The sequence below is a fragment of the Cebus imitator genome, unplaced genomic scaffold (genome assembly GCF_001604975.1).
Source record: "Cebus imitator isolate Cc_AM_T3 unplaced genomic scaffold, Cebus_imitator-1.0 Scaffold44, whole genome shotgun sequence".
Taxonomy (NCBI): Eukaryota; Metazoa; Chordata; class Mammalia; order Primates; family Cebidae; genus Cebus; species Cebus imitator.
The window spans coordinates 2,014,701-2,027,558 of record NW_016107359.1 but is presented as its reverse complement, the minus strand read 5'-3'; the positions used below and the strand labels follow the sequence as shown (position 1 = coordinate 2,027,558).

The window sequence follows — 12,858 nt, the reverse complement described above, 5'->3', positions numbered from 1 at the left end:
CCTGCCTCAGCCTCCCGAGTAGCTGGGACTATAGGCACGCGCCACCACACCCAGCTAATTTTTTTTTGTATTTTCAGTAGAGACGGGGTTTCACCATGTTGGCCAGGATGGTCTCCATCTCTTGACCTCGTGATCCTCCCGCCTTGGCCTCCCAAAGTGCTGGGATTACAGGCATGAGCCACCATGCCCAGCCTGTTTTACTCTTAACAAATAGATACAAGCCATGCAAAAGTACATAAATTAAAAAGCAAAATATCACAGAAAAATATCACAGAAGTAATACAGGAAGTGAAACGTTACGCAGGTAATACACAAATACAGGAAACATACAAGGGGAAACCATTCAAGTCTTCCTCTGCCTCCTCCACAGTTAACCACTGAGAACTGCTTGGCATTTGGGCATCGCCGGCCATCAACAGGAAAACTCATCCGGACAGCTGGCTGGCCTTTCTCCTTTCACCAGATGTTGGCAAAGCTGGGCCCAAGATAGAGAAGGGCTGACTTCTAACTCTCTTTCCATGTATTTTTATCTACTTATCCTCACATTGCGTATATATGATTATATATATGTATATCTCCTTTATTTTCTGTGCTATAAATAGGATCATATAAAACACTTGGTACTTATTTCTTTTACATGATATTCTACTTTGAGTTTCTTTTTAAAATAAAACTATAAAATGAATAAAAACTTAAAGTTCACAGAAGGGCAAAAAGTAAAAACAAAAACAAAATCCTTTTCTTCATTGTATCCCTCCATTCCCACTCCCCAGAGCACACAGATAAATATATTTTCATGTATCCTTTTAGAAACGATGATTGTAAATGCATATACAAGCTCTTAAACACATGCATACTTGATCTGTACACTTTATAATAAGACAGAACTCAGAGAGGTCAAATGGCACACCCAAGGTCACACAGTAGACCGGGGCAGAGGCAAGTGTAAAGCTCGGTGCCCCGCCTTCCAGAGGGCCAAGGTTCCTCCACTGCGTCTCCAACAGGTTGGCCCAGAGCCAGTCTCAGCTAATGTTCCTCATTCCTCCCTGCCTTCGACCTTGTCTGACAGCCTGGTGACTCTTCTCCATGTTGTCCACGCCCCTTCCCCTCCCACAAATGCCCCTGGCTCAGTGTATTACCAGCCTGCACTTGTGCTGCTCCACTCCACTGGGCGGGCCCCTCCTGATGGCTCATTTCAGGAATGCCTGCCATCTCTGTCAGCGCTGCCCTCACAGAACAGTGCAGTGGCGCCTGGCAAAGTGGTTCAGTGGGCTTGTGTTTGTGCTTTTGTTCCCCAAATTACAAATGACAATTAGATGCAAAAGACCCTTTGTGAAGATAATTCCATTTATGTAACCCCTTCCCCTGCCAGGAACCGACATCCCATCTACACTCTGTGCTAAGCTTCGGGTCCACCCGTCTGGCCTTGGGGAGTTTGCAGCTGGATGGGGGAGGACGGGCACATGTGCTGATAACCTGCCTGTGCTGCCTCTCTCTTCTCTTTGTGTGTGTCAGCTTTATCTGTTGTGGGTCCAGATGTGTCTACAGCATTGCCAACATCTGGTGAAAGGAGAAAAGTCAGCCAGCCCTCCGGATGCATTTTCCCATTGATGGCCGAGGATGCCCATCTGCACATCTGGGAAACATGCAAATTGTCAGATCACACATGCTGTACACTCACATATGTGGTCCTGCCGCCTTCCATGACATGTCCACTGGGGCACGCAGAGCCTGGACCTGTGAACTCTCCCCCAGCCAGGACTGGTCAGCTCAACTTGACCTCACCAATGATCATTTTGTTGCAAGGAGAAAAGAGGAAAGCCCAGAACTGGACACTGGGTATGGGGAGGGTAGAGTTTTGGGGGGAAGGCAGCGGTGGTAAGGAGCTGACAGCTAGAGAAACTGATGTTGAACATGAAGTCTCTTGACTTCACAGAGATGGAGCCTGGAGGGTTTGCCTCTGGTGGGGAGCTTTGGAACAGGGTGCTGTCTTCCTGGACCCTTTCCCTTTTATTCACGGCCACTCAGGCAACAGTCTTACTTCCTGGGAAACAAACCCTCCTGAGATCCCTGATTCTGCAGCGCCCTCTCGTGGGCAACTGGAATCTGTCTGGAGAGGAAACCTCAGGACGTGGGCAAGTGGTCCTAAGTCACACGTGTGCATTCATGGATTTTAGAATCGTATATTCAAGCTCTTCCACCTGCTCCCACCCACTGTGATACGAAGTCCTAAACGAACATCTGGTTATTTGTATATACGGGTTGGACCCTGGTGGAAATCTGTTAGGAGAGAGCAAAGGACTGAGGATGGGGCTCAAGGGTGGAAGGCGGTGTGGACAGCAACTAGAAAGAATGCAAAATGGTGACGTGTGTGTGTGCAAGTGCGTGTGTGAGAAATCCTGTGCTAAACAGACTCTGCCACGTTTCCGAATGATTTTGGCACACCCTCTTTACGTCCTCCAGCCTTAAGTCAGGACACCCTCTTTAGTTTCCTTCTGTGCTCCGGAGAGTTTTGTCCAAGCCTTCACAAGCCTGGTGAAGAGGGGAAAGTACGGACTCAACAGAGGGAAAGAGGTTCCAAGAGTGTGTGGCCTCAGGCTGGTAAAACCCCAGGTGTGAGTTTCCCGGGTGAGTCGTGTGCCTCCCCAGGCTTGCTGGAAATTAAATACGATCCGGTTGGAAGGCCCTACGCCAGGTCTCCTGGCCTTGCTGACTCCCGGTCCTGGGAGATGGAGACTCGGTGCCAGCCTGGTCCCTGCTTTCCACCCACCCACACCATGAGCCTCTCCTTCACTGCAGAGCTGGCAGCCAGGCCCTACTCCTTCTCTCAGATTCTTCTTCCCGTTCCTCCTCGCATCTTAAAGATGACATCCTCACTCCCATCCTGGTCTGTCTCAGTCCCCAGGGTATTTTTGCCTTCCCAGCCTGCCTCAGCTTCTTCCTCCACCATCCCCTTCCTATCACTCCTTTCAGAAGAGAGTCTCCCCCGCCCTCCTCCTTCCATCCGCCCAACTGGCTCATCCCCTGCACGTCACCCCTCTGTCTGTCTACTGCATCCCAGCCCCACCTTAGATAAGGGACGTCATCATCCAGGTTATGATCTGGCTTCTTCACCTCCCCCTTCCCCCACCATGGACTTCCAACCCTTGGGAAAAAAAAGTGCCGGCTACAATCCCATTGGAACGTGCCTGGTTCCAACCCCATGATGGCAGCCTTGGGGAAAGGTGCTTTACGCTGTCAAGAAGAGAACCTAGCAGGACTGACTGCCAGGTGGAGGATGCCCAAGAAATCTGGGGTTCACAGGGGCTCACAGTGTAGCGCAGATGGAAATGCCCAGCTCAGATGGAGGAGGTGAGGCCTACCCTGCCCTCTGCCCATGGCCGCTCCTCGCCACAGCATGTGCTGACAGAGACTTTGCTGCCTCTGCCGTTCCCTCCTGCCCAAACGGGGTCAGACGCAAACAGAGGCTGGTACACAGAGACAGAGGGAGCCAGGGTGAAGAGAAGTGATGCAGACGCATGAAAGCCTGGTACAGCAAGGAGCTGCACCACAGTGGGGGAGGAATGTCAAACACTTGATGTCTCATTTCACCTCACAGCAACTGTGACCAAGGGATGGCATCAGCCCATTTCACAGATGAAAAAACACGTGGGGAGGCATCCAGGGTCACACTGCCAGGGTGACCAGGGTGTGGCTGAGCTGAGCTTCCAGGCTTAGCCTGCTTCATCCCCAAGCACTCGGCCTTTCCATAACACAGAGAGGCACATAAAGAGGCTGCCTCCATCCTGGTTCTCAAGCAACTCAGCACACAGAGAGAAGGAAGAGGCCAATGTACAGAGCCCAGAGAGGCCTGGAGGGATGCACCGGGACAGGGAGGGAGATGGGAAGACAAAGACACAAGGAGGGGCAGGGAAAGATGCTGCTTATTTCTCCCTATGCAAATGGACTTTGCAACATACATATTCCAGGTTCCATACCCAGATCGTCAGAATCAGAATTTCTGGAGCGGGACCAAGGAACGTGCATTTAAAGAAGGCTCCTCCAAGTGGCAAGGGGTGCCGAGATATCTGCACCTAACTTGAAAATGCACCCAAAAAACCAGATAAATTGACAGATGGAAGAGGGAGGAGGAGCTGATGGATAATAGGTGATAAACAGAGCAAAATCTTAACTGAGGAGTTTGGCAAGCAGGTAACGCTGTTCACTGTATGATTCTTCTCACTTTGTTTGAACGACTTGACAAGATGCCAGAGAAACACGCTTCCAACTGACTGTGATGATTGGGCAGGTCTGAGACCATGATGTAGGAGAAGCCTCCCTCGGAAAACTTTTGGAGGAGTGGCTGCCCTCTGCCCCCTTGAGCCCCATCCCCATGCTCCAGCCTCCAGCCACCAGCCTCTGGTTTCCTCAGTTTCACAGCAACCCAGGAATGCACAGCAGACTGAACAAGGCACTGTCCCTTCCCCTGAGTTCTAGAAGAATTTCATCTGCCCCTTGGGGTCTCCTGTTCTCCGTGTTGAGCAGGATTAGACAATCCCTGGGCTTTGTCTTATTGGGTGAGTTGTCTGAGCTGGTCCCCGTGGGGGCACTTATACTAATGCGATGAAGCAGACCCATGGTGTGGATTTGGGGCAGAGCTTGGAGAGGTGAGGCTAGAAATTCTCTTGGAAAAATTTGAAGCCGAACTTCTCGCAATGGCCTGTGAGCACCTTGGCCTGAGCTGGAGAGCCGCAGAAGAAGACCTGCACCTTGCCCTTCTTCTCAGCAGCAGTCAGTGAGGATGGGGAAAAGAAGAAGGAGGATAGGTGGGGCTGCTGACTCACCAGTGACACAGCCGCCTGGAGGTAACGGCATAACTGGTCAGCAGCAATGAGTATCCCTATTTTACACAAAGAGCTGCATGGCATAGCTTCTGGGTTTTACAGCAGAGTTTGACACTCAGCCGTTCAATTAAGAGCCATTTGTTCAGCTGGGCACCGTGGCTCACGCCTGTAATCACAGCACTTTGGGAGGCCAAGGCAGGCGGATCACAAGGTCAGGAGTTTGAGACCAGCCTGACCAATATGATGAAACTCTGTCTCTACTAAAAATACAAAACTTGGCCAGGTATAGTTGCTGGACACCTGTAGTCCCAGCTACTCGGGAGATGGAGACAGGAGAATCGCTTGAACCCAGGAGGCAGAGGTTGCAGTGAGCCAAGATGGCACCATTGCACTCCAGCCTGGGTGACAGAGCGAGACTCCGTCTCCAAAAAGAGCCATTTGTTTGACTGGCAACATGACCCCACGTAAAGGACCAGGGCCAGAAATAAATAAGACCCAGGCCGTCCACTCAAGGATCTGCAACTGTGGGAGATAGGCACTAAATCAGACAGGCAGAGAAGCATACGGTGCTCTGAGGCTCCCATGGGCAGATGGAACTTGGTGGTAGTCCAGGGCTGGCCACCTGCTGTGATTTAAGTATCTTTCCTGACGTCAGTCTTTTCCCCCAGTGACGACCCTTTTCTACCCCAAATTCTTCTTACAAATTGCCATTCTCTGAAAGTTCTCTTTAAAGCTGGGCCTTGTGGCTCACGCCTGTAATTCCAGCACTTTGGGAGGCCGAGGAGGGTGTATCATGAGGTCAGGAGTTTGAGACCAGCCTGGCCAATAAGGTGAAACCCCATCTCTACAAATATATATATGTATATACAAAAATTAGCGAGGCATGGTGGCCGGCGAGTAGTCCCAGCTATTGGAGGCTGAGGCAGGAGAATTGCTTGAACTCGAGAGGCAGAGGTTGCAGTGAGCCAAGATCACGCCACTGCTCTCAAGCCTGGTTGACAGAACAAAAAAAAAAAAAAAAAAAAAAGAAAGTCCTCTTTGATGTCCAAGCACTCATCACTGACCTTCCCCTCCCACTCAGGTGTCGTGATCCAGGTATAGGGTCATCTGCAGCACTTCTAAAAGCAGTACCTTCTGGGTCACTTCCTGTAAACTGTATACCCTGACAGGTAAGTGTCCAGGGAAGAAAAATAGTCATAAAACCAATCTGAGAAATAAAATTAAAAGATTTGCAAACAATTTCATGTCTCTGAACCTCAGTTTCCCCATTTGTAACAGGAGAGGATAAGATTTGGTGTTTTTCCAGGTCCCTGTCTGCTCAGGCCTTCTGACACTGGTCCATAGGGAGTTAAGTCTGCAGGGGTCTTTGAGGTCATAGAGACTAACTTCCTCTCTGAACAGATGGGGAACCTGAGGCTAATGACGGAATAAAGGCTAGTGATGAAGCCAGTGTGGGTGCCCTGTTCACCTTTTGCACCAGGAGGCCCCGTCTGGACTCTGGACTGTAACCTCACACTTTGCCCCTGGCTGCTTGGCTCATCTCCCAATCACTGCCTCAGGCTCTCAGCTTCACCCATACCTGCAGGCTGCAGGGCTCACAGCTGGCATTACCTTGTGCCAGTCAGGCCGCCCAGGCTGGGTGCGCGTCTGCAGCCCCGTGATGGAGTCTTTCTTTTCCTTCTTGGCCAGGAGGTCAAGGGCCATCTGCAGGCCAATGACCTTCATGTCATTCTTGTCCAGTGCAGATGTCATGTACATGTGCAACTCCAGGAAGCAGCCTGTTGGGCAGGAGACAAGGGCTGCACTGAGGGTCTAGCGCCCGTGATGGGCGCAGGGCAGGATGTTGGTCACTACCTTACCCTGGGGCTCGGAAGGAGACCCATAGATCTTGGAACTCACACCATCAGCCAACAGTGTTTGCCCAGGCTGTGTCATGTGACCAGTGCCAAGGAGAGGAAAGGCAGTCTGTTGCTTGAGCTGGGCCTACTATGTGCATGGCACACATTAGTTACTTTATATACACTAAGGTGAGCCTTACAACCACTCCAAGAGTCAGACCTTTTATATCTATTTATTTAGTATTTTTGTACAGACAGGGTTTCACTATGTTGCTCAGGCTGGCCTTGAACTCCTGGACTCAAGTGATCTACCTGCCTCAGCCTCCCAAAGCACTGGGATTACAGGTATGAGCCACTGTGCCCAGCCAAGACTTTTTGTATTTATAAAAGGAGAAATGCATCCCAGGGCAGTGACCATGGCAGTCCCTGGGCTCCAAAGCTCATACCCTTCCATGCCTCACATGTCTGTCCTCAGCCTGGCTGGGGACACAAACCATACACACATGGAAAGTAATTTAGACTAAAGGGTCAAGGGTCGAGTAAATGGATCAGAACGTGAAGGCTACTGATACGCAGGGAAGGGCTGATGCAGACAGGGCTGCTTCCCGGAAGGGACGGGGACTGGGTTAGGTGTGGGACGAAGGGCGAAAGTAAAAGCGAAGATGAAGGGAATGCATGCTAAGGACCAGTGTCAGCACAGAGTGAGAGGCTGGAACAAATGCGACGTTCACGATGTTCACGGGGCAGGGTGTGGTGCCCGGCTAGAGATGCATCCTCAGATGGGAGCGAAAGGAGATGGGACTGGAAACAGGGGGAGGCCAGAATAAGAAGGGTCTTGAATGCCCGGCTAGGAAAGGGGGAGGGTTGAGAGTAACTGAGTAGGGAGTGACATAGTGAAACAGAGCTTCGGGAAAGGGCATGGGAGGGCTGAAGAGACAGGGGAGGAGCCTGGCACCAAGGAGCCCACAAGGTCAGAGCACCTGCAGTTCTGCAGCGCGAAATTCTAGCCTGCTGGGATACTGATCCTTCAGCACTCCACAGCTCCCACATGGGCACCTCTGTGTGCCATATCCAGACGTGACAGACGAATGTTGTCATTTTTATGTGTGCCATGATGAGAAAAAGATTGGTGAGTGCTGCCTTGGGCTTGTGTGTGGGTTCAAGCCAGGGCTGGCAGGCCCTGATTTAGGATGTGGGAAATAGCATTCCTGAGCTGAGGATCACCTCATCCCTCTCTCCCTCTCCTCCCCCACACCCAGACGAAAGGAGCTTTGCCATTCCAACGTGCTCTCTACCCTTTCCTATGTCACTATCAGCCATCTTTCATTTGGCCTAAGGTCTCAGCGGCTGTTGCAATGCAAATGGCCCTGGGAGGGATAGCACATTTCATGTCACATGAGAGAGGGAGATGTATTATGAGATGCCCACCTGGGGGAACCCCGCCCCTTCCTACCCTCCCTCAGAGTCTCCCTACTCCAGAGAGGGGTAAGAAGAGAGAAGGGGAGACACCATGGTGGGAGGAAGAAGATAAAGGGGCTGTGGAAGGATCTGGCATGGTCTCACCCTCTCTACCCAGCTGTGTCTGAGACAGCCATCTCATTTCTGGGACGCTTTCCTAAGAAAACCATCCAAAGCAGGGAAAAATACTATGTGCACAAATATGTTAATTTCAGTGTTTTTTTTTTTAGGATTATGGAGAATTCAGAATAAACAAAATGTTCAGCGGTAGGAGCTTGGTTAAATAATTTATGGTATGACCACTGACTATACCATTCATTATATAGCCATTAAATATGACTACTCCTTTTATTAAACAGTTATTACTACTAGCGCTTCTATTACTAACAAATTTATTAAGCAGTTACTATTACCACCAGCACTAAATTTATCTAGCAGTTTATTAAGCTCCAGTCACCGTGCTACTGTTCCGCAGAGGACACCTCATCTGATTCCCATTACGATCCTACGAGGTGGGTACTAGCAGCGTCTATTTTTTTCAGATAACCGTTTTCGAGGCAAAGCAGTGAAATAATGTGCCCAAGGTCCTATGGCTATTAAGGCTAAAGATACAAACTCAGGATCATTGATGCTGAAGCTATAGAAACTGAAAATTATAAACCAAAAATTATTTAATGCAAACTCTGACGTATAATTAAAGTGGAAATCAGAAGCCATGAATTTCAGCTGCAGGTAATGAGAAACCCTGAAAGAAATTTGATGTGATGGAGTTGTTGACTCAAGTGGCTTTGGGAATGCAGAGCACTGGGTTAGCTATTACCCTTTGTGTATACAGATTAGGAAGAAGCAAACAGCAAATATTTATGTGCCAGTAACTAGAAAATTTAAATTAAATTTAAACTTTTCCTTTAGCTTGTCATCACAAAATTGAGGTCCTAATGAATTAGTATATGTAAAAGCATTTAGAAAAAAGAAGTCAATGCTATACAAATATTTGCTGTAATTGTTATTTACAAGAAAGGGCAGGGAGTTTTACTGAACTATTCTAAGCTTGAAGAGTTATCTTCCAAAGACTGTTGACTTGAACTTTAAGCCTCTGAATGTTTATTATGGTAAACTATATCTGTTTGGATAGTTTCTTGTAGAAAACTATGTTTGATTACTTGAACGTATAAACTGTTTATCATTGGAATTTGAATTTACTCTTGACAACCTGATTATTAAATAGTTAAATACAATCTAGTTCTAATGAACTCAACAAGTCTAAAACACTACACCAATTCTCTTAAAAAGTTAGAAACATATCCAAAGATATTTCTCCTTGTATAAATTATAAACAAAACAATGATTTTAATAGATTAACTTTTAAATACAGTATAAACCCTCAGTATTCCACAAAGATGTCCCGTGATATGACTCAGAGAAACATTTTATCATACTTAGCTCCATCATATCATACTTAGTCCATACAAATTTTCAGGACTAATGATGAGAATAAATGCTTAGTAAAAAACGAGAACACAGCAAACACCTGGGCAGTGAGGAGGGGGGTTGGAGGGGTTGAGGGGAGGACATTCAAACCTTCTTTTTTTTTTTTTTTTTTTTGAGACAGGGTCTTACAAGGTGAGACAAGGTGTTTGCAGTCGAAAGCCAAAAAAATTTCTCACCAGCAGACCTGCACTACAAAGAACCATCAGCTCTTCAAGCAGAAGGAAAACTTTACGAGATAGAAATCCAGATCTAGGCACAAAAAGGGAAAAGAACCCAGAAATGCTAAATACATCTATAAAAATAAAAAATGTGTTCTTCTGATTTTAAAATTTCTTTTTCAAAGATAATTGGACAATGGTGGTATACCCATGAAACAGAATACTACTCAGCAATGAAAAGGAACGAATGACTTATCGATGCATACAACAACACGGATACATCTCGAAGGCATTATGCTAAGTGAAAGAAGGCAGATGGAACAGACTACATATTATATGATTCCATTGATATAAAATTCTATAAAAGGCAAAAGTATAGTGATAGAAAGCAGACCAGTGGTTGCAGGGGTTATGAGTCAGGGGAGGGTGTTGACGGCAAAACAGGATGAGGAAATTTTCAGAACTAATGGAAAGAAATGGTCCATATTTTGATTGCAGTGGTGGTTACACTGCTTTATGCATTTGTCAAAATGTCATTTATTATACACTTAAACTGGTAAATTTTATCGTATGTAAATTATACTTCAAAAACCAAACACAAATTAAGTGTGAATAAGAATCGTTTGAGGAGCATGTTAAAATGTACATTCCTGAGCCCAACTCTCAGAGAATCTATCTGATTTGGAAGGTCTGGGATGAGGCCTAGGAATTTAAATTTTCAACATGTGCCTATTCTGAATTAAAAGATATGTCATGAAAAAGATAAATTACGAAAATAAAGACATATATTTTTATAAAATGTGAATAGGAAAACAGAAAATGGGAGGGAACCCTTTAAAATGCCTGGTGTCGTCTGGATAACTGGATGAGTCGATGAGGGATTTTTTTTTTTCCTCCTTCTGTTTTTCAACTTTACGAAATGTTACATTTTGTAGAACCTTCTTGTTTTCGCAGAACCTCACCCATCCTTCTTCTCCAGAAATGGAATAAACGCCTTCTCAAAAAGACTCTGAGTTAGCCTGGGCAATATAAGAAGACTTCATCACTACACAAATTAAAACAACATCAGCGGGAGTGCTGGCCTGCATCTGTGGTTCCAGCTACTCTGGAGGCTGAGGCAGGAGGATGGGTGGAGCCTGCAAGGTGGAGGCTGCAGTGAGCCATGATCCTGCTGCTGCCCTTCAGCTTGGGTGACAGAGGGAGACCTTGTCTCAAAAAAAACAATACTCAGTTCACGTTAATGGTTAAATGGTTCATTTTAGGTTATGTGAGTTTCATATCAATACATTACTTTTTTTAAAGACACTGCGCCGTTCCCATTGCCCTCAGGCACCATCCCTCTCCTACCACATTGAGCCTCCTTGGCCTGGTCCATCTTCAGTTTGGTCAGCAAGCTCACAAACCAGTCGAGAGACCGTTGGTCTCTGCTGATCCAGATAAAGTCCACCTAGGGAGAGAGGCCCTTCAGTTCAGAGGCTGAGTCTCCCTCAATTGCAGGAGGTTCACATCTGCGACCCCTGGGACCCATATGACCACCCCGAGGTAAGCAGGGAACATTCGCATACCCATTTAAGAGAGGGAAAAATCAAGGCTCATAGAGGTGAGCAGCCACGCCCACATCACAGAGCAGCATGGGACCAGAACCAGGTTTCTGACTCCAAGCCTGGGATTTTCTCTAATGCCTTCTATTGTTTACGACAAACAGTGTATTGAAATATTAGCTTAGGATACCCAGAAAAACATGAATTACTTTTTTTAAAATTTAATTTAATTTATTTATTTATTTTTGAGACGGAGTCTTGCTCTGTCACCAGGCTGGAGTGCAGTGGCACGATCTCAGCTCACTGCAACCTCCACCTCCCGGGTTCAAGTGATTCTCCTGCCTCAGCCTCCTGAGTAGCTGGAACTGTAGGCCCACATCACTATACCCAGCTAATTTGTGTATTTTTAGTAGGGATAGTATTTTCACCATGTTGGCCAGGATGGTCTCAATCTCTTGACCTTGTGATCTACCCACCTCAGCCTCCCAACGTGCTTGAATTGCAAGGCGGGAGCCACCCCACCCTGCCAAAAATATGAATTACTTTTTTAGAAACTCTTCTAAGTGGCCTATATAGGATGGCGAATTTTCAAAAGGCAAGCATGTTTTCATTATGATTATTATTTTCTTTTTTGAGATAGAGTCTCACTCTGTCACTGAAGCTTGAGTGCAGTGGCATGGTCTCAGCTCACTGCACCCTCGGCCTCCTGGGCTCAAGTGATCCTCCCACCTCAGCCTCCTGAGTAGCTGGGACCACAGGTATATACCACCACACCCAACTAATTGTTGTATTTTTGGTAGAGATGGGGTTTTGCCACGTTGCCCAGGCTGGTGCTGAGCTCTTGGGCTCAAGTGATCTGCCTGCCTCAGCCTCCCAAAGTGCTGGGATCATAGGCTTGCGCCACTGTGCCCAGCCAGTATATTTTCATTCTTAAAACCACCATAGGGTCATGGATAGGTAACATCATGGCTGTAACTGAATCCAGACTTCCTGACTATCAAGTTATGCAACCTTAAAAGAAATGTTCAGAACATCTCTCAGAGGGGATGGGAACGTTAAGTGGGGGCGGGGCTCACACATAGAGGAGGCACCAGGAGAACTCATTTAAGACAACTCAGGGTACTGTGGGAAAGAAAGACGATCCCATCAGGGATCCCTTCCCCACTCCCACCTTGGCACAGGAGGATGGGCTCCTATTTTAGGAGTTGTCCAGGGGAGAAGGTCTGGAGGCCTGCCTACAGGAGATGGTACACACCTTATGGAGCTTCATGTTGTCTTGGACACCTTCTATCCAGGAGTGCTGGCAGTTGGAGCAAACACGCTTTCCTTTTCTGGTGCCCGAGGGGAGGCAGGAGGAAGGGGTTTGAAACTTGGGGTGAGACTTTGCAGGACCCCAGAGAACAGTTCGTGGGACAGGGAGCAAGGATGGGGTGGCAGAGCCCACTGTATGAGGAAGGGGAAGGATGAGACACAAAAAGGAGAGGGGGACAGAGCAGGAGAGAAAAGAGACCAAAGAGCAGAGAGGGACAGGAGAGCAGAGGGAGACAGG

General features: G+C 47.5%; 1 protein-coding gene across 1 annotated transcript in view; it reads right to left on the bottom strand.

Annotated features, from left to right (window-relative positions):
• Positions 1-4,195: 4,195 nt before the first annotated feature.
• Positions 4,196-12,858, bottom strand: part of LOC108303005 (NADPH oxidase 5-like) — a 16,053-nt gene continuing 7,390 nt past the window's right edge. Inside the window, 4 exon segments of the mRNA XM_037737883.1 lie at positions 4,196-4,770; positions 6,421-6,601; positions 11,116-11,215; positions 12,565-12,640. Of these exon segments, the coding sequence (XP_037593811.1) occupies positions 4,653-4,770; positions 6,421-6,601; positions 11,116-11,215; positions 12,565-12,640 (475 nt within the window). The 3' untranslated portion in view covers positions 4,196-4,652.